Genomic DNA, 22895 nt, shown 5'->3' with positions numbered 1-22895 from the left:
AGAGAACCTCCGCATGTTAAAGATTTAAGTTAAACTGTTAAGAAACAGTAGGTGGGCCTGGACAAGACATGTCACTGCAAGGGATGATGGTCGATGGCTAAAAATAATGACGGTGTGGCAGCCACGTGTCGTGACGGGTACAGCAAGATCCAACCGCGTCCGTCTGGTGATCGCTGAGCTGCATTGGCTTCCGGTTGCTGAATGAATGCATTGGAAGGTCGCACTCGTTACACACAAAGTGCTTGCCACAAATTAACCACAATACCTTGCCGATCTCGTCAAGGAGCACAAACCATCCCACGAACTCTGGTCATCCTTGCAGCAGATTTTGGCTAACCATCGAACAAAGACGGTCAGTGCATCAGCGTGTTTTTAGATGCACCTCTGCGACCGTCTGGAACGCTCTTCCTTCTGATATTAGGAAGCCACTGGAGCTATGCACTTTTAAATCTCAATGAAAACTAATTTCTTTAGAACTGTTTTATGTGTTTAGTTTGTTGTCCTTATCTCACACTTCCGATTAGCACAATTGGCTATGAAGGGTGCGAAAGAAGTTCAACATAAACACATACATCCAAGGGATGGAACGTGTCCGAGTGGACATCCGATGAGGAGATGCAGCGATGACTGAAATCAGCTCTATGGATTGCGAAAGCTTGGCGAGGCCTTCATCCGGCAGTGAATTAATCATCGCCGACGACGATGATAAACATTCGAGCTTAAAATAAAAGCAAGCCTCGGCCACTAAATTAATTCCGTTTTAAAATTCTCAGGTCTTTATTTATTCATCCCCCACCGGCAGGCGTTGGCCACCCTCTGGGAGCAGTTGATGCGTGGGACAGCCGCGGCTGCCACGTCCAGAATAGCGCCGCCTCTCCCCTGCTGCTTTGCGTTGCCTACTGTCGCGCCTGATGCGAACGCCAACGTCTGAAATGCCCAAGCGCCGTCGCCGCACCACGCACGTGTTGGACTTTCCCGCACCATCTTGTGCCAACGATGATGCGGTCGTTCAATTTCGCACGCGCGGCGAGATTTTTCGCTGCCACCTGACTATCGCCGACTCTTGTTTCACTGACCCCTGCCCCCCCCTCACCGCATGTTAATTCATCAACATTGGTGGCTTCGGGATAAGCTTGCAACACCGATCTTACCGTGATGGTTAAATCAAAGAAACGAGCAAATAAATCACACTCATTTAGTCGATATATAAAACACACGTTTTTTTTCTACTGTACGCATTATACAAATCAAAATAACCATGCGGCATTGCAGAATATTCATGAAACATACAATATAATTACAATGGATGGTTTTAAAAAGCAGTGCATGAATGCATTGCAACTGCAGAGTGTTTTTCTCCCACCCAGAATTGCTGCGAGTCCCCACAAAAAAAGCGACAGATCGTGTGTTTTTATAATTTCACGGCACACTCTCACGGATATATCACGGTCCTAAAATAAGACATCAAAACTCCTTTCCCGCGTATGAACTGTACAGGGAGCTTCCTTTGTTGGTGGACAATGAGCAGATGCAGAGAAGAGAGTAAAAAAAATGGGAGCCAATTAATGTCGCCGAGGCAATGCCATGGCCAGGGACAATTAAGTGGAATGTATTTCTCTCGTCTTCCATTACGGAGTCATTTTTACAGACTGTCGCGCTTCACGCAAGCTGATTCAGCTAATTCCTCATAAACGAGGCCTGCAGCTTTTTAATTTCATCTCCAAACCTGCTTTATCCCTCAAGAGTAATTGGAACTCGTAAGCAAACCCACAATTCATTTTGGGGGAAAAAATATATCCAAAATTGCCACATGGCAGGTTTTTTTTGTTGTAAATTATACCTGTAAAGCGTGACACTTGCTATTTGATATTTAATCTCTAATAGATTGCTTTTGTTGAAAAATATAAATCACGTGATAATTACACATTGTATGATAGCGTAGCTTGTTGGTAATTCGCTGAGTGCTCTAACCATTTCAGAGGGGATTTCCAATTCAATTACTTCTAATGGATTTTTCTAAATCCACGCCATAAAGTGCACAAAGCCAGTATAGGCATATTTACGGTGGTGAAGGGAGGGCTGTGTTCACTAAATCAGCCGACAGACACAAATAACTGAATTGGAGGTGGGAGGGCCAGTGCCTACAATTAGAACAAAAACAACACCGCCAATACAAATGGGTTCCCAGGCAGAATGGCATAGATAGATTGCAAGGTTCAACGTTACTCGCCACCCCGACCGTGCCAAGCAACAACCAACCCCCTTCCTCCCCACCGCCCCACCCCAACAGCTATGACCCTGCAGCAACCGCAGGCAATTCCCATCGGCATGAATATTCAACGGAGGTCTGCGTGAGCAGCAAGCCGCCGATATCGCGCCTTATCGCACGGCTGCAGACTTCCGGAAGTCATTTCGAAGGCCACCTTCTTTTAATAAAAAAACACGGCCACACTGCTCTGTTATCCTGCACCCTTTCCTGCCCAGCTTCACACACCGCTGGAAAACCAACTATATATTTGCTGAAAATCCATTCTTCCTCGTTTAAAAATATGGATCATCTATACACAGAGATTAGCATATGTATATTCTTAGGTTTTTTCGGTAAAGTAACGTAGGTAAAAAAATTAAATTAATTTATATTCTTTTATTTTTTATTTTTATTTTACTTTTATTAATTATAATTTTTTACCTACGTGACTTTACCGAAAAAACCTAAGAATATGAATCCTTGCAGTCACGAAAGCTTCAAATCTAGAAATAGCATATGTATATTTATACATGGCCAAAAAAATGCCTAAACATAAATGAAAATGCATACAAACGAAATGTCTATATGATATTGAATCAATGGTGAATTATTCATTAATATATTCATTCAGAATTCGAAACTATCATGGAGCACCGCACACACATTTTTTTGTATATATATAAACGTAGAATAAGTCAAAATCCCAAAAGGAAATCTACCAATAATGTTTGCACAATGTTGTTCATTAAAAATGATTTTGCATCAACATTTCACCAACGTGCACTGGCCAGCATGGTGAAGCACGGTCAAAACAACCCCCACGACTGACAAAACATGGGGAAGTGTTCATCCTTCAGTGAATATAACAAAGGTAACAAAGGCCTGTATACGATTGTCGTGATCAATAAATACATTTACAATCGAAATGTAATATATGCGTGCTTGTGAATAACCAAGCATTCTCAGTTTCTGAGAAAAAAATATACATAACCTTACAGTGTGCTGTGCATTCTGGCTCACAATGAGAAGGAAAAAAAAACAAACGCAGCGTTAAAGTAATGGGTTAAAATGCGGCACATAATTAAATATTTTTTGAACATAAATTGAAATCTGTTGTGGCCTCCAGAGAGAGCACGATTTGGCTCACCATATGGAGTGACTGTGGCAAAAGTCCAGCGCAGAGATGATCTGGCGGAGGAACTTGCGCGCTTCCTTGGGGGTGAGTCGTCCTTTCTTCACCAAGTAGTCAAACAGTTCTCCTCCTGACACGTGCTCCAGCACCAGGTACCTGGGACAGATCGCGCCGACACGGGCAGCAGCAGCAGTAAGCAGGGGCAGCTCGCCAGCAGCTCAGCCAGGTGACCGCACACTGCTGAGAAGGCCTACGACGACACACTACGACGACACTCTAGCCCTACCAAGGGGGTCGAGCAGTAGCACGTTTTTGTTAGCATCCGGTGATATGAGCGTGAGATGGCCACAGTTTCTACGAGGCTCAACGGCTAACATTAGTCACGATTATTTGAACCAATCATGCATTCTTGCCCCCCCCCCTCCACCCTCCTTCTTTGTTAACTTGCAATAACCAGGGCGGTGAAGTATGGTCAAAAAACCCTATGACCATTATGGAATGGGGAGACCTTCGTCCATTTAGTGGACTGCATTTTGCTAGAAATGTAAATGTTTAAACATACTAAGCTCCAATATGTTGACTGGGATAAGTAGGCAAAATGAACGCAATTCAAGTGGGCCTTTCACATTCATTATGCGAGCACAAAATATGCTCACGCACTGCTGTGGGTGAAGAAAACGATTCAGTTGCTTGCACCGTAGGACATGCAGGCTACTCATGCGTGCAGAGATCAAAGCACTCATCAAAGCCATTTATGTAGGTGGGGGGAGGGGGGAAGGTGATGGAAGAAACTTAACGAGATTAATGCTTCCTTAATGCACGTGCAGATCATTAACAACGAATATTTAACAGAAGCGTATACCCGGTCATCTAATTCAAATGAGGTTTAAATGATTTTCTAATTGGGAGAGACCAAAGGCAGATGGCAAGATGGAGTTTTAGGGGAAACTAATTCCCCGCCATCAGCCAAGCAAACCTTGAAAGGTATAGATGGAACGAAAGGGTGCGGACGACTTGTCAGACTGATTTGGGTAGTAAAATCTAATCCAATCATCGTAAGAGAATGGATAAATAATGTAATGTATCATCCCTCCTATTATTCGTGGACAAAATGTGCACAGTCAATGATTCGTGAATGTGTCGTGCCAAATGTCACGTGTATTTATTATGACCCCATCTGCTGCACCTTCCGTTCAGCAAACATGAAATTCAGGACACGATGCAGCATTGTGGCATTGACGCCGCATGCTGATTTATTCAGCTGCGATATGTCTTGAATTAAAACCAATGCAAACATGGGCATAAATAAGCAAACAATTTGTTTACACTGCGATACGCACGTTTAATCCCATCAGGTTAAAACGAGTATATAATGTCATTTAAGAGCTTCACTGAATTTCAAGGCACAAGACCATTTCTCAGGAGTGTCCTGCAACTGGGATGTTGGATAAAATTATTTTAAAATAGGTTCTGCAAGTGGAAGGAAACCAGATCACCCATAGGAACCGCTTGCATATGAAGGAATAAACATGTACACGTCTGCATAGAGGGTTTCACGAGCCCACTCTGCGGTACTGCCGTCTCCTGCCCACCAGCTGAGGAAGTTTCCTAAATCTGCATGATCCATCAACCCTTGTCTCCTCCAAAGGACTGGATTGGAAGAGTGTGCCACCATGCCGGGCCAAATAAGGCCCACTGAACTATGTAGCTCTTTTTCAGAAGCGATCTGATCACACATTTTAGCTCAACGAAGTAGCTTATCACGTGGAAATGTATTGCAGCCACATACTCTTAAACGTGTGACGTTGATTCGAAATGTGCAGGGTAATACCAGAGAACCCGGAGAAAAATCCAAGCGACCACGGGGAGAACATGCAAACTCCAAATATACAGGCGTCAGAGTTGGGATCGAACCCACGACCTCCTGCACACCAGGTGAGGTAGTTGACATCTCACCACCGTGGCCACCTAAACTAAGATGTTTTTTTAGTTACTTATATAATAACAGTAGAGTCAACTTACAGTGTGAGTGGACTAGTGGCCACGGGAGGTAATGACAGGGAGTCAGCCTGCAGTGCGAGTGGACTGGTGGCCACGGGAGGTAATGACAGGGAGTCAGCCTGCAGTGTGAGTGGACTGGTGGCCACGGGAGGTAATGACAGGGGAGTCAGCCTTCAGTGTGAGTGGACTAGTGGCCACGGGAGGTAATGACAGGGGAGTCAGTCTGCAGTGCGAATGGACTAGTGGCCATGGGAGGTAATGACAGGGGAGTCAGTCTGCAGTGCGAGTGGACTAGTGGCTACGGGAGGTAATGACAGGGGAGTCAGTCTGCAGTGCGAATGGACTAGTGACCACGGGAGGTAATGACAGGGGAGTCAGCCTGCAGTGCGAATGGACTAGTGGCTACGGGAGGTAATGACAGGGGAGTCAGTCTGCAGTGCGAATGGACTAGTGGCCACGGGAGGTAATGACAGGGAGTCAGCCTGCAGTGCGAGTGGACTGGTGGCCACGGGAGGTAATGACAGGGAGTCAGTCTGCAGTGTGAGTGGACTGGTGGCCACGGGAGGTAATGACAGAGGAGTCAGCCTGCAGTGTGAGTGGACTAGTGGCCACGGGAGGTAATGACAGGGGAGTCAGTCTGCAGTACGAATGGACTAGTGGCCACAGGGAGGTAATGACAGGGGAGTCAGTCTGCAGTGCGAGTGGACTAGTGGCTACGGGAGGTAATGACAGGGGAGTCAGTCTGCAGTGCGAATGGACTGGTGGCCACGGGAGGTAATGACAGGGGAGTCAGCCTGCAGTGTGAGTGGACTAGTGGCCACGGGAGGTAATGACAGGGGAGTCAGTCTGCAGTGCGAATGGACTAGTGGCCACGGGAGGTAATGACAGGGGAGTCAGTCTGCAGTGCGAGTGGACTAGTGGCTACGGGAGGTAATGACAGGGGAGTCAGTCTGCAGTGCGAATGGACTAGTGACCACGGGAGGTAATGACAGGGGAGTCAGCCTGCAGTGCGAATGGACTAGTGGCTACGGGAGGTAATGACAGGGGAGTCAGTCTGCAGTGCGAATGGACTAGTGGCCACGGGAGGTAATGACAGGGAGTCAGCCTGCAGTGCGAGTGGACTGGTGGCCACGGGAGGTAATGACAGGGAGTCAGTCTGCAGTGTGAGTGGACTGGTGGCCACGGGAGGTAATGACAGAGGAGTCAGCCTGCAGTGTGAGTGGACTAGTGGCCACGGGAGGTAATGACAGGGGAGTCAGTCTGCAGTACGAATGGACTAGTGGCCACAGGAGGTAATGACAGGGGAGTCAGTCTGCAGTGCGAGTGGACTAGTGGCTACGGGAGGTAATGACAGGGGAGTCAGTCTGCAGTGCGAATGGACTGGTGGCCACGGGAGGTAATGACAGGGGAGTCAGCCTGCAGTGTGAGTGGACTAGTGGCCACGGGAGGTAATGACAGGGGAGTCAGTTTGCAGTGCGAATGGACTAGTGGCCACGGGAGGTAATGACAGGGGAGTCAGTCTGCAGTGCGAGTGGACTAGTGGCTACGGGAGGTAATGACAGGGGAGTCAGTCTGCAGTGCGAATGGACTAGTGACCACGGGAGGTAATGACAGGGGAGTCAGCCTGCAGTGCGAATGGACTAGTGGCTACGGGAGGTAATGACAGGGGAGTCAGTCTGCAGTGCGAATGGACTAGTGGCCACGGGAGGTAATGACAGGGAGTCAGCCTGCAGTGCGAGTGGACTGGTGGCCACGGGAGGTAATGACAGGGAGTCAGTCTGCAGTGTGAGTGGACTGGTGGCCACGGGAGGTAATGACAGAGGAGTCAGCCTGCAGTGTGAGTGGACTAGTGGCCACGGGAGGTAATGACAGGGGAGTCAGTCTGCAGTACGAATGGACTAGTGGCCACGGGAGGTAATGACAGGGGAGTCAGTCTGCAGTGCGAGTGGACTAGTGGCTACGGGAGGTAATGACAGGGGAGTCAGTCTGCAGTGCGAATGGACTGGTGGCCACGGGAGGTAATGACAGGGGAGTCAGCCTGCAGTGTGAGTGGACTAGTGGCCACGGGAGGTAATGACAGGGGAGTCAGTCTGCAGTGCGAATGGACTAGTGGCCACGGGAGGTAATGACAGGGGAGTCAGTCTGCAGTGCGAGTGGACTAGTGGCTACGGGAGGTAATAACAGGGGAGTCAGTCTGCAGTGCGAATGGACTAGTGACCACGGGAGGTAATGACAGGGGAGTCAGCCTGCAGTGCGAATGGACTAGTGGCTACGGGAGGTAATGACAGGGGAGTCAGTCTGCAGTGCGAATGGACTAGTGGCCACGGGAGGTAATGACAGGGAGTCAGCCTGCAGTGCGAGTGGACTGGTGGCCACGGGAGGTAATGACAGGGAGTCAGCCTGCAGTGTGAGTGGACTGGTGGCCACGGGAGGTAATGACAGGGGAGTCAGCCTGCAGTGTGAGTGGACTAGTGGCCACGGGCGGTAATGACAGGGGAGTCAGTCTGCAGTGCGAATGGACTAGTGGCCACGGGAGGTAATGACAGGGGAGTCAGTCTGCAGTGTGAGTGGACTAGTGGCTACGGGAGGTAATGACAGGGGAGTCAGTCTGCAGTGCGAATGGACTAGTGGCCACGGGAGGTAATGACAGGGGAGTCAGCCTGCAGTGCGAATGGACTAGTGGCTACGGGAGGTAATGACAGGGGAGTCAGTCTGCAGTGTGAGTGGACTGGTGGCCACGGGAGGTAATGACAGAGGAGTCAGCCTGCAGTGTGAGTGGACTAGTGGCCACGGGAGGTAATGACAGGGGAGTCAGTCTGCAGTACGAATGGACTAGTGGCCACGGGAGGTAATGACAGGGGAGTCAGTCTGCAGTGCGAGTGGACTAGTGGCTACGGGAGGTAATGACAGGGGAGTCAGTCTGCAGTGCGAATGGACTGGTGGCCACGGGAGGTAATGACAGGGGAGTCAGCCTGCAGTGTGAGTGGACTAGTGGCCACGGGAGGTAATGACAGGGGAGTCAGTCTGCAGTGCGAATGGACTAGTGGCCACGGGAGGTAATGACAGGGGAGTCAGTCTGCAGTGCGAGTGGACTAGTGGCTACGGGAGGTAATAACAGGGGAGTCAGTCTGCAGTGCGAATGGACTAGTGACCACGGGAGGTAATGACAGGGGAGTCAGCCTGCAGTGCGAATGGACTAGTGGCTACGGGAGGTAATGACAGGGGAGTCAGTCTGCAGTGCGAATGGACTAGTGGCCACGGGAGGTAATGACAGGGAGTCAGCCTGCAGTGCGAGTGGACTGGTGGCCACGGGAGGTAATGACAGGGAGTCAGCCTGCAGTGTGAGTGGACTGGTGGCCACGGGAGGTAATGACAGGGGAGTCAGCCTGCAGTGTGAGTGGACTAGTGGCCACGGGCGGTAATGACAGGGGAGTCAGTCTGCAGTGCGAATGGACTAGTGGCCACGGGAGGTAATGACAGGGGAGTCAGTCTGCAGTGTGAGTGGACTAGTGGCTACGGGAGGTAATGACAGGGGAGTCAGTCTGCAGTGCGAATGGACTAGTGGCCACGGGAGGTAATGACAGGGGAGTCAGCCTGCAGTGCGAATGGACTAGTGGCTACGGGAGGTAATGACAGGGGAGTCAGTCTGCAGTGCGAATGGACTAGTGGCCACAGGAGGTAATGACAGGGGAGTCAGCCTGCAGTGCGAGTAGACTGGTGGCCACGGGAAGTAATGACAGGGGAGTTAGCCTGCGATGTGAATGGACTGTAGGCCATGGGAGGTAATGACAGGGGAATCAGCCTGCAGTGTGAGTGGACTAGTGGCCACGGGAGGTAATGACAGGAGAGTCTGCTAAGGGACTGGTGGCTACGGGAACGCTCGAGAATAGGAGCGTGGCCAGGTGACCTAAGAGGGCGGTGGAGTCTGCTGGTAGAGCGAGCAGTTGAGAACCAGCGAGAAGGTTCGGGAATGGGGGCGTGGCCTCGGACCGTATACATAAGGGAGATGCGCGGGAGACTCGGGGCTGTCGCAGTGGAGGTCTCCGCCTGTCCGAGTGTGAGAACGCGGCTCCTTAATAAAGAAACCATCTCAAGGCAAGTGCGTCCAAGTCGTCTTTACACTTACAATTGCACGAGCATGGACAGCCCATTTTTGTATCAGTCAACTACAATATGAGGGCCTCGTGGAATATTTGACCATACTTCACCACTTGCGAACTTGATGAAGGTGAGAGCAGAGTGCAGAACAGCAACGGATTTTGCTGCACAGTCTTCTGCTGTCCACCTCGCTCATTGCACCTATCTTTTGAGAAAGTTGATCACCCATTTGAGCGCTAGCCAGACCCAAACCCTCATTGGCTTCCGAGATTTAACGAGATTGGGTGCGCTCCGTGCAATATGGTCGTTGGCTAACTTATATTTAACCTACAATTTGGCTGTGAAATGTGATAACTTTTAACGTATGTATTGTAATGTATCATTATGTTTAAATGAGAGAAAGGGACTTCCAATGCCTTTACGATTATTTATTAAGACATAAGAGAGAGATGTTGAATAATTGTCATAATTTTGAGCCAAATGAGTTTGTGGAGCAGAGCGGAAGCTTTTGATTCTGCCCTCGAATTTCTGTATGGATGTCGGGCGCCAGTCTCCTTGATGCCTCTCCAGGGCTCGTCGTACGATGTGAGAGCTTGTCAGGCACTGGTAAATATTTCACAAATGACAGGATCCCATCATCCGAGAATGGGGCGCATTGCACGCATGCACAGCTCTGCCATGAATACTGGCACCTTTCTGTTGCGGCAATCACAACTTAAGTTGATTGCACCACTGTGTAACAATTTTGCATTTTATTTTTGTTCCTGGGTAGTAAGTGTTATTTCCTAATTTCTTATGCCTCAAAAGTACAGAATATGGCTATTATTCACCACAAACTTTGCTTTTGTGACCAGGACAGTGATATTTTGAAATTTACATATTTTCGAGAACATTCCAGATAGATTCGGTGCTGAGTAAACTTGGAGTAACTTCTAGAACATTCTAGAAATTTCCAGTAATATAAATAGTAGTATAAATACAGGGGCCTTAAGCCCACCAGTTCAGTTTAATTCCAGCTGCCTAAATAAATACATATCTGCATTTTCCTGAGATGGCATCAAGAGGCTGCAAGCATCCGTCAGACGCATTTTGCTATGTCTGTGGCCAATTTATCAAAACAAGAGTGAAAAAGTACTCTGTGGAAGCATCTGCTAAGATGTGTGAGGCCTATAAGGCATATGTCGGCATGCCTGTCGGGGATAAAGACAAACCCTGGGCACCTCATTTCACCTGCGAGCAATGCAAAAAAACTCTGGAAGGTAAGATGGACAATTGTTGCTCGGAAAATTTACGTGATAAAATTTGTTTAAAAAAATGTAATTGCAAAAGTTTTTAATAAAAAAATGTTTTACAATTTTCAATGTTATTGAAAAAATATGTCATTTATGAAAATGTTGCGAGAATCTCTTACACATTAGTCATGGTTAAAATAAATATATTTTTGTAGGATGGTACAGAGGGGATAAGAGAGCCATGAAGTTCGCTATCCCAAGAATTTGGCGGTAACCCACTGACCACTCAAGCAACTGCTACTTCTGCATGGTGGACCCTTCCAAACGTCGGAAGGCAAAAATGCACCTACTATCACGTATCCAGACCTTCCTTCATCCATCGCCCCGGTGCCACACTGCCATGAGCTCCCCGTACCCACTCATCTGGAGAGAGAGCAGCCATCTTTAGAAGAGAGCGACAAGTCAGAGAGCGAGGAAGACGTTGTAGAACCAGATGACAATTTCAGAAGTGGAGCTGAGGAGAGAAACCAATACTACCCCAATCAAAAAGACCTCAATGACGTGATCAGAGATCTTGGTCTCACCAAGTCCAATGCCGAGTTTTTGACGTCTAGGCTCAAGCAGTGGAACTTGTTGGATGAAAGTGTGCAAGTCGCAGATCAGAGGAAGCGTCACCAACCTTTTTGCAGCTTCTTCATCCATCAATATGGGCTCTGCTTCTGCCACAATCTGACCAGTCTGTTCGAGGCAATCGGAATCGCCTGTAACCAGAATGAGTGGCGCCTCTTCATTGACAGCTCATCCAGGAGCTCAAAGCCGTGCTGCTCCATAATGGTAGCAAGTACCCGTCTCTTCCCCTGGCTCACTTGGTGCACCTCAAAGAGGATTACAACAGCATCAAGACCTTGCTAGATGCCTTGAAGTCCGATGAGTATGGCTGTGAGGTCATCGGAGACTTAAAAATGGTGGCATTCCTGATGGGTCTCCAAGGTGGTTTTACCAAGTTTCCCTGCTATCTTTGCCTTTGGGACAGCAGGAATACCAAGGCGCGCTACCACAGACGGGACTGGCCATAACGGAACGAGTTCTCTGTGGGGAGGAACAACTTCAAGTGGGAGCCACTGGTGGACTCCTGGAAGGTGCTGATGCCACCACTGCACATCAAATTGTGCCTTATACAACAATTTGTCAGAGCTGTAGAGAAGGAGTCAGCAGCCTTCAAGTACCTTCAAGACTTCTTCCCTAAGCTGTCTGAGGCAAAGGTCAAAGCCGGTGCCTTCGTTGGACCACAGATGAAGAAGATCCTGGAGTGCAATAAATTCCCAAGAAGCTCACGAGTAAAAAGAAAGCAGCTTGGAACAGCTTTGTCGCAGTGGTTCGTGGCTTCCTGGGCGATCACAAGGTCGAAAACTATGTGGAGCTGGTTTAGAATCTAGTGAAGAACTACAGCACAATGGGCTGTAGGATGTCCCTTAGGAGTCCATATCTTTGATGCTCATCTTGATAAATTCAAAGAGAACATGGGAACATACTCGGAAGAGGAAGGCGCTTCCACCAGGATATACTGGACTTTGAACGCCGCTACCAAGGACAGTATAACGAAAACATGATGCGAGACTACAATTGGGGGCTGATTCGTGAAAGTGATTTACGGTATAATCGTAAATCGCGAAAAACTACTCACTTCTAAATCTTTTGTAGTAATTTTTGTATTACTTCATGGGATGTTGGCTACCAACAACAAGGCAACTCCTATGACTAATTGGGAATGGGACGCAAGCGTAGGATTGATCACCCTGTCGCTGGCCGCCTTTGGGGAGGGTGTATAGTATGAAAGGCCGAAACACCCTAGGAACCAAAGGGTCACTACTGACGATGCGCTCCCCAAATTTCACCAGGCTCACTGTTCATGAACTCTTGGAAGTGCTTGCACAAAGGATAGTAACATCTCATCCTGTGTTCTTTGGAATCTAAATACATGTTTATTTTGATTCATATCTTGTTTTTTTCTGACTTTATGTGAACGAAAAAACAAATTCGCCCGTTTTCTTATTAAAATAGGTACATTTCAAAATATCCTTGTCCTGGTCACAAAAGCAAAGTTTGTGGGGAATAATAGCCATTTTATATACTTTTTTGGCATAAGCAATTACGAAATAACACTTAATACCCAGGAACAAAAATTATCTTACATAGTGTTGTTATTCGCGTAATTAAATGTTTAAAGGGAACGGCTATAACCATTTCAGTCATGTAAGTTTGTAGTCTTATGTATGCGAACTGTTGGATTAATAAATTATCAGGAGCAGAGAAAACAAAAACTACATTGTGTCGAGTATGTACTTAATAATCTGACAGTTTTTACAATGATTGTTACTGTATTAGAATTCCAAACATTCTACCAAATCAATGTTTGATTTTGTGGTAACAATGCCCAAGTTAAATTCAGTGGACGAAGCAATCAATATATAATGCATTTTAAAAGCAAAACCAATTGAAAACACGTAAAATGGGTCTGTTTCCACGAGGTAAGATGAAAGACGTTTGATCTACTGAGCAACAGCGTGACCTTTATATGCTGCGATGCACATTTAAAAAAAACCTTGCAATGCTAACATGCTCCAGTGAAGTACAGTGAAAAAAAAAATAGAGAACGGTCATTTGATGTACGTAGGGATCTGACATTTTGGCAACCGAACGCTTGCTTTGTGTGGGCGAGTGCTCTCGGTCTAGAAAAATTAACGACTTTTAAAATAACACAGAATTGCTTGTGTGCAATCGAGAGCAATAAAAGGGCAGTGGACAGCGGTAGATGGGAATAACATTTATAAGTGCAAAGGGTAAGCTAAGCGAATGGAGAAGACGCAGAGACATTGTGACGCTAGACTCCTCTCGAATGATGGGCAGGGCAAATTTTATTTTTTATTTTTTTACCAGGTAAGGCCCACTTTTTCAGAAGCGACCTGGCCACAAATGATAGCTCAACGAAGCAGCTTATCACGTGCAATATTTTTTAGCAGCCAAATTCTCTAAATGCATGTTTCTCAATGTGGAGAGAAAAACCGGAGAAAAAAAATCCACACAACCACGGGGGTGAGAAACGTGTAAAACTCAAAATATACAGGCACCAGGGTTGGGATCGAACCCACGGCTTCCTGTATACCAGGCGAGGTAGTTAACATCTCGCCACCGTGGCGACGCATGTTTCAGACGTCACGCCGAAAACATGGCAGTGGAACAAAAAAACCAAAGAAGCCAATTTGTGCAAGTGGCTCTACCGAGCGGCCGAGTGTGTACAAACTGTTTTCGGTCCCATTTTACAATGTGTGCCTCGTTATTCTCGATATAATTGCACACCAGTGTGCCATTACATGCCGTCCAATCAACACCTAACTCACTCCCCGAAACCCCGCCCGCCCGCCCGCCCGCCCCGTCCTCACCCCCCTCTCACCACCACGGTGGCTTGCTCCTTGGGCTCTCCCATGCTAAAATCAGCACACCTTGACAAGAGACAACACGGCTGGTCCCGCAATTAGCGTGGGAGAAACCACGACGGGAGGGAGGGTGTTTCTTGAAAGCAAAGCGTGGAAATGAGGCCGAGACCTGAATGACTAACCCCACTCAACCTCTCCCCCTCGACGGCAATTTAGGGCACTGCCACAGCAAGCAAATCAGCCTAGGTCTGATATTGCACATTGAGCCTCGTGGAGATAAAGGCTTTTTTTGTTCACTCGCTCCAAATTTGCAGAACGGGAAGACGCAATATGCGCTCTATCTTGTGAGATGAGTGGCAGAGCCATTTCACAATGAAGGAGCAAGAATAATAGCTGGACAGATGAAAGATTAATAATTGAATATGTCTCCCAAGGGACACATATATTCATCTTTTTTATATTTTTGTTCGAGACATCGCATCAGATATGCTCTTGTTCATTCAAGAAGCAGGAGTCAGTGCGTGTGAGGGTGTGCACACATATATATGCAATAACAAGGTGAAATCAGATATGGTGGTGCCAGCGAGGCTCATGGAAGGTAAAGTGTTGCACATGACAGCTCACTTCACTTCTGCCTTTTAGACCAAGGCTGCATTTCAGTTATCTTGCAGCAGCGCAACATGAAATAAAACTATAAAAAAATAAAAAAAAATCTGAAAAAAACCTCTTTACCCCCAAAATACATTAATCTTCCTGTCACGCGTGATTATGGGCATTTTGCACGGCACCTACTTAAATTCCTTCCTCCACTTTAGGTGCGAGTGCGGGATGTGAGCAAGACGGGAAGAGGTAAAAGTTGATGAGCGGGTAGCCGCGTACGAGATAGCGTCGCGAGAGAGGAGAGATAACGGTGATTGTCATTTGGGAGCAGGGCCGATTGCAGAGCTTCCGACGGGGCTGGTCCCCCCACCTCCCCGCAATCATCGCTTGGCCTGGCACGCTGGCCGCGTGTGAGCGGAGGGTAATGGGGTTGGCAAAGTGCTGTGCCGCGGCGCGGGGACTTGCCCATGACCCGTTATGCTAAAAACAGTCGCGGCCTGCACAGGCAACGCTATAAAGCCTGCGGGCGGCGATTTTGCGAGATAGAGACGCGAGAGAAAACCCCCCCCTGCAGAAGAGTGGGCAACGAGCGTGCAGCAAACGCGAGCGGGGGGGACGCAACGCGCTCCCAACGAGGTTAGCCGCCCACGTACAAGGCGAAGAGGGCACCGCATCTATAATAATCTGCACAGCGCTGAATGGGTTTTTGGGGGGGCTCAAAACCTCCCCTATCCCCCCTCGCCCATTCTCCCCCCCCCCCCCCTTGAGACGGTTACGACCAAAAAAATGTGGAGTTGACCTATTCGCAATTCTTTTGCATGTAGGCACTAGCGATTAACTGCAGATTAAACCATTTCTGCGCACAAGGGTTTTGCGCTGTTTCGCTGGCTCACAACGACACACGGCCGTTCTCTGTATTGCTCGCAAGTGAAGGCGCCCATTTAAGTGATACGTGTAAAGGGGACCTTCAATTCATTGCAAACTTTTTAATGGATTGGGCTACGGAGTCATCTTGCACGTTTTATCTGAGAAACACAAATGTAAAACCGACTCACAGTTTTGCATTTAAAGACATTAACTGATAGTGCTAACTTGAAAATTATTGTGTTTCTCCCCCCGTCCCCCTCCAAAATTGATGTGACTTTCCGCATAAATAAATAACAATATGTTAATATATCAATGTGCTCAGCTACAGCAGAATTAATGTACAAAGAGAAGGCACATCAAAAGCTAGCGATAACAACACAACAAAGAAACGCCACACACACACGCGCACGCAACCACCAGCTGACTTTAATTATGGTAAACTTGGCAGGCAGCGGGCAAAATAGTACAAATCCTTTCAAGCAAAATGCAATGAAGACTTTACTCGATTTCCAATTACGGGACTGTCCTCCTCCAACGGTGCTCCGGTTTCACGCGAAGGGACTTTGAGTCTTGTCGTGGCCGCATTGGGAAAGCGGTGATCATTACCCCGTAGTTAAGTGAACACGAACGCACACGCCACGGACGCCGCTCGCGTCCGTGAGGGCGAGTAGTGACAGGCCGATTAGCAGCAGCCGTTGTGAACGGCGTTTCGATTTCCTTTGCCCGTGTGTATCAGTGCCAACTGCGATCGCGCTCATCTGCCCGGATTTCTTGTCTCCCCGAGAGTTTACTTTGGCCCATCGCTGCCGTGTGAGCTTCTGTGTGTAAACGCATGTGAGTGGGGAGGGGGCCATATACAAACAAACTTTAAAGTGCACGTTAAACCGTCGAAGAGAATGAGTAAATATGTGATGTTGTTGTTGTCTATCCTGCTTTCCTACATTCGTCGCTACTTCTCACCTCTCTGTGTATGAGGAAAGGTTTTTGTGCCCGTCACTTAAATTGTACCCAACTCTGTATTTTATCTGTAGGCCCTCTTCAAAGAGTGCTCATAGTTATGGGTGTTTGCCGAATTGGCGAAATTAGAGAAAAAAAACACCACTGCTGCGAAATATTGTACCAACATGTTTTGACTTTACGTTAAGAATATAGACTGGGGGGTATCCTTCAGCAGCCCCCACCCCCGGTGCTACAGGACTGCTGCCACCTGTATAAGGCACCGTTTGTAACTTTGATCATTACCTGTGTGTCGATAGTTCAATATTAATGTGCAATTTTATTGAGGGACTATTGTGTAGTGTTTCTTGGTGTGGTCTGGGACTGTTTTGTTGTTGTTTTTACGGACTTGCCAAATTTGATGTATCGAACTTATGTGACTAATTCATGTTTCATTAATTTATATTTAGTGACTTGCTTACCATTTTCTCTATTTTGTACTCCCATCGTTATTTGGAATGTTTGTTGTTGTAACTTGCTGACCCACCCATACTGGAGATCTGTGAAAAAGAGCTTTATAGCTCATCGGATTCCTCCAAGTCTAAATAAAGATTCTGATTGTGGTTGGATGTCAGTCCAGAGTGGGGAAGACAAAGGCAGATGGGTAATGACGGAGCTGCTTCTTCCACAATTTACCTCTGTGTGCCCGACTCACCAAAACTGGTGTTCGCTAACGTCACCCGCCGTAACATTCCAATCAGTCTACAAGTTACCATGGCATGTGTGCGAACGGTCAAGCTATGGGTGACTGTGGAGGCAAAAAGAGCAGGAAGATCGTTGATGGGTGATTTGTGTGTGAAAACAATGCTATGGAAAGCCACTGCAATTGGAAAGAATCACAGGAAGAGAAAATGTGACTCGTCAAATGTTCGATTAATGCCTTCTTGGAATCAATAGATATTTAAGTATTGATCAGACTTTCTCATAATTGTGGCCTACTCTTTGAACAATTCAACCAATATTTGTTTTTCTACCATAGTATTCAGTGATGCCGCTGAGGCGTGGCCTAGAGTTCCATGCTAGCTTTCGACTTGATGGCACGACGTTGTGGTTGGTGGCTGGTGACGCCACTCCACAGATGCGTAGCGAGCCATTGGGGCCCACGGGGCAGACCAGAGGCGTAGCTCGGGGGGGCAGGGGGGTACACGTGTCCCCGGGCGCCAAGGTAAAGGGGCGCCAAAATGAGACTTACAGCGTTACATTATAACTTATTGCAGCGGGCGCGGCAGCCTGAAACTACTGCACAAATCTACACCTCAACCTAAACGTTTATGTATCCCGCCACACACAGCCTACATGTCATGTAATTACATTTTGGTATGTGATTAAACGGGGGGGGGGGGGGCGTCAATTTTATAGTTCGTCCCCTGGCGCAAAATATCCTCGCTACGCCACTGGGGCAGGCGCCAACCCACGCTGCACCACGCACGAGGTTTTAGCCACCGGCTGCCACTGCCCGCTTAATTTCCAGTCTGGAGAGGCACGAGGTGCCCCCCTTGTCTGACCCTGCCCCCCACTTCAGCATTGCCCCCCTCCTCCCCCCCCCCAATACTCTTGTAAGAGTCCAGCACTCATATGGAGAGCTCGTCAAAGGTTGAATTTATAATTTATAATACAGTCTATACGTCGGGAGAACTTCAATGGAACCCATGCTCTCCTCGCCCGTCCCTTATATGGGGGGGAGGAGGGGTCCTGTACCCCCCCCCCTTCCCTAAGCTCTCCAAGCCGTTGACCTTTTAAAAATGCTCTCACATTCTGCAGCGAGCCCGCTCCCCCCCCCTCCTTCTTTAAACCCAGGTGTGCACAACAGGGTTCGTGGCCTGTGGCCCGCGGAGTTTCTGTACCCCCTTCCCTTGCGTCGTCGCGGTTTGTCCCCTTTGCCAGGCTTCTATTGAAACATAATTAAAAAAAAAAAAGTATATACATTTTAAATAACCACCTTCACATTAAATTTCGATTTAAAGCTTTCGTGACTGCAGGGATTCATCTTCTTGGTTCTTTCGGTAAAGTCACGTAGAAGGGAGATAATAAATTAATTAAAATAAAATATAATAAAATACTATTCTCACGACGTTTCCGACAGACCTGTTCTTCACCTGAGGACGGCTGCTTGCGTTGTGGCCGAAACGTCGTGAAAATTATTTTATTATGTTTTATTTTTATTATTTTATTACTTCCATTCTACGTGACTTCACCTTCACATTCCCCGTTTGACCTCCCCAGCCAATCTCAATGTTCGCAGGTCGAATAGACCATTGGTCAGGATTGGCTACCCCACGCGCACCAATCAGGATCTATCCTGGGAACAGCACTCACAGGTACTTCTTGTTCTCGTAGACATCGTACAGCTTCAGCACGTGCGGGTGCTCGATGAGTTTCAGGATGGCGATCTCCCTCTCCACCTGCAGCGAGACAGAGGACAGGGCGCACGGACGTTTAGACGAGAGAGCCTGTGGAAAATATGCAAATGTGTATACACTGCAGGGAAGAGTGCAAGCCCTCTGTCAATTCTATGTTGGGTGAAAGTCTCCCCATGCTCTGCCGGGAATTGGTGTTGTTTGACCATACTTCACCATGGTGGTCAATGTAGGTTTGATGAAGGTTGGACGATTAGGGGGGGGAGGGCAAACAGGACCGGTTCAGATATCACTCGTCACTGATGTTAGAGACGTGGTCGAGAATTGAACTCCGGTCACGAGGTTCAGGGGGCAGAGCAGTAAACGAGTGCAGCAATACTCAAACCCACAAAAAATACAATTCGAGGCAAAACAAATGAAGAGACTTGCACCGGCAGTTGTGTAGAAAACAAACGGAATATTTTTTGTTCACTTCTGGATAAGTTAAGGGCCCTAGGTAAATTGTAAATTAAAAAAAAACACACATACTCGAGTAGGCAAATGATCTTGGCAATTTTCCTTCAGAGCAGAAGGCAAAGTGATTGACTGACCCATAGTTGGGATATTGCACTGGACATTGTGGTGCCTTGAAACCACTGGGAAATCTTGAGAAAGTTTGAAATTATTTTTTTAGAAAATGTACATGCACATGTTTTTTTTTTCCATTAGTGCACACTGGAGAGAAAACACACCCGAATAACATAGTGAAACGTGTAGACGTTTTTACATTTAAATAATTTTACATTCATTTGAGACTCACAAAATTGCATTATGTAAAGACAACACAATATTGGTTTCATTGGCCACCATTTGAAAGGGCCCATTGTTCGTCACTTCTTATAGGTGAGACAATTAGCACTGCACATTGCGAGCAAACATTATAGTCAGCCACAAACATGCAGAGCCAGACTCGTTCTCCTGAGTCACAAGATACACACATACATATATTCTGTCACCAACACTGTAATTGTTAAGCTTGTGGGAATTTTGAATACGGCCAAAGGTTCCCCACAAACCATCTGGCTCCCGCGCATGCATGTGGTCCCAGTTCTGCTGCCACGATGAACCAATGATTCATCTTAACAGCTCTATCCCTGCCACTTGTAACGTATATATTTGTATGCAATTTGTTACTAAAGGGTTTATACGTTATCCGTCAGTCCGTTCATAACAGAGCAGAGGGGTGGTGGGGGGGGGAAGGCAGAACTATCATAAAGCTGAGATGCGAACAAACCTGTAGTAGCAAGTTATGTTGCTATGAAGGACTTACTCTATCGCAAACCGACAAAATTGATGAAATGGTCACCCAAATTTTGGGAGACAAATCAGAGCAAAAAAGGACGATTAGCCCTGACATTTACCCACCGGCTTCCACACCGCTGAAAACAAACGCACATCGGAAAGCGTTATGCAGTTCACGTATGCGCATGATTTCCCCCTCACGCGTTAGCCATACAACCCTGGCCCATACGTGTGCACACAAACGCACGCGTGCATGCATGTACGTAGGCACATGCGCAAGCAAGCGCTACGTTCGGGGTTTTGTTTGTTTGTCAATTGTTGCGTCATGCACCCGACAGATGTTAAACGCTCAGACTGGAAACCCGAAGACAAACATCCGAAATAATGCCGTGCTGCAAATAAGTAGTCTGCCAAGTTGATTAATGGAACCTTCTTCTTGTTTACAAAACTTTCCCTCGAGAAGGCACCGAATTGCATTTTACACACTATCCGCCTCGATATGCCGTCCCAATTGAGTCTTCAATCATTCCGCAGTAGCACTGGTGATAAACAAATAAATATCAAAATTATTCAGCTTTAGTTTGCTTTAAAAAAATGTTCCTGTTACTAATTTGCTTATTTTGATGGTATTATTTTAAAAGTTTTGGCAAAATAATATGCTTCTTTAAAAAAAAAAAAAGTCACATTTTAAATTGTACCGATCATAATTCTACGACAGTATTTTATCCTTATGGCGGTACCCCGGGGTACGAAATAATACGAAATATCCGAGGCAATTAAATATTTTATTTCAGGGACTTTTTTCCAGGGGTGTTACTTCACTCCGCGACTGGGGTACCAACCAATCAATCTAAAATCAGTGCCACTCCGCGATGTCGAAACGCAGCGAGGACGATTGCGCCGAAACCCTGAACGCTCGAGGTACGCACCGTAGTGGTGCGTCGTGAGTACAGCTCGTCGAGATGAGTCGATTGCCGCATCGCCGACCATCAACAGACGAACAATGACTGCATCACGGACATTATGCGATAACCGGGATACTATGGCGCCCCGGGGCATTGCCATAAGGTTCATTTGTACATTCTGGGCTTGTCCTGCAAAGCTCTCTCTCTCTCTCTTCAATGTGTTTTTTGGTCGTTTGGCAGGTATGTATGCATGTACGTCGAACTTAATTCGCACTGTACGTAGCCAACCGTGTTAATCAGAGGTGTAGTTATGAAATAATAATAATACATTCAAACCCTTTGTCAATCCATAACTGAATAAAGATCCCCAAAGCTGCACTTCCGATTAGCACGGTTGGCGATGTACCGTGCGAAAGAAGTTAAAAATACATACGGACACAACCGTATCAGTTGTAGGGATTCTGTTTCACCATACTTCGCCACGATGGTCATGACTGCGGGGTTATCAAGGCAAGGGGCTCATAAGAGGCTTCAACATCACATACAGGACCGCGTATGCTAGCCATGGCTGGCAAATTTAACTCAACTGACAGGGTTCAAAAGACACTATGCTAACCAATGCACCGCCGATTTACCCCAAATTTTAAGAGCCGACGGGGGACATGTAAAAGTGAGTCCTCGGTTTGCACGACCAGGATGACGCCTGATTGAGGCTAAAAGTCTGAGCCAGTGGTGGAAATTCCACTTTGAGAGTCTCTCAAAAAATGCAACAACTGTTGACCAAAAAGTGGTACCCAAATCTATTGCCCTCGGCAATCTAAAACCCACTTTTTCTGGTAAACGAGTAATTTTTATATACGTGTGCAGTATTCGGGGGTGACACATTTTCAATTGGCGATCCAGGTAGTGTAAGTTGTTTGCACGGTTTTCAAATGTGATTTACCCATTCGCCTCACTGATATTTTTGTGTATTTTTTGTTGTTGCAAACTGCTTTCCCCTCAGGGAACAACAACACCCAATTAATTGGACCAAGTCTTTCCCTCCAGTGCTCAAAAATCGAACCAATAAATCGTGCAACTACAACGTTTTGTTAATTGCCATTTATCAGGTATGAAAATGAAACCTGCCTGCCAATTAAAAACAAATCTATTTTACGTAGCTTTTGTTTTTAAAATCAATGCGAATTATTGCATTCGCTTTTCAGGGAATAAGCAAGAAACACGTACAAACACAACGTCAATACATTTGCTAAACATGTAGGGTTTAAATCATAATTGCAAATGCGGGGGGGGGGTAGGCATTGATTCCATTCCCGTTATCATTTTATACACAAATAACGCGCAGGAAGCTGTTTGATATGAACACAAAAAGGAAAAAAGACACGATACATTGCCGACCAAGACATTCACAACATAAAAAAGATAGCAACGAATGCCGAAACAAATCATTGGTCTTGAAACATTGCGCCTTTACAATGTATTTGTGTAATGCGGGGTGAGCTTTCCTGCCTGGCCTTGGTTAAATACCTTTTGCCTCTGGGTATTTCTTGACATGGCCCCGAACGCAGCTGGCTGGATCTGCTAATTGTTTATTGATCGGGGGAACTGCAGGCAAGAACTGTAACAAATTCCTTTACATTGAACTTGGGGGAGCGGATAGATCAGATCTGTTTCTCCTCACCGTAAATAAGTTAATTGTGTTGCGTGGGGGATGCGTATCTGTGTTAAAAAATATATACATTAT

General features: G+C 46.8%; 1 protein-coding gene across 8 annotated transcripts in view; it reads right to left on the bottom strand.

The window, feature by feature from the left end:
- BRSK2 (BR serine/threonine kinase 2) overlaps positions 1-22895 on the bottom strand; it is a 196820-nt gene that overhangs the window by 67703 nt on the left and 106222 nt on the right. For all 8 annotated transcript variants that reach the window (XM_061564384.1, XM_061564385.1, XM_061564386.1 and 5 more), the window contains exons 3-4: positions 18925-19010; positions 3396-3536 (exon numbers count right to left, since the gene is read on the bottom strand). In XM_061564384.1, coding sequence (XP_061420368.1) covers positions 3396-3536; positions 18925-19010 — 227 coding nt within the window. The remainder of the gene's footprint in view (positions 1-3395; positions 3537-18924; positions 19011-22895) is intronic.

This window comes from Lethenteron reissneri, chromosome 33 (assembly GCF_015708825.2).
Source record: "Lethenteron reissneri isolate LAM-NWPU_2019-01 chromosome 33, ASM1570882v1, whole genome shotgun sequence".
Taxonomy (NCBI): domain Eukaryota; kingdom Metazoa; phylum Chordata; class Hyperoartia; order Petromyzontiformes; family Petromyzontidae; genus Lethenteron; species Lethenteron reissneri.
The sequence above is the reverse complement of the archived record's forward strand: the minus strand, read 5'-3'. Positions and strand labels throughout refer to the sequence as shown.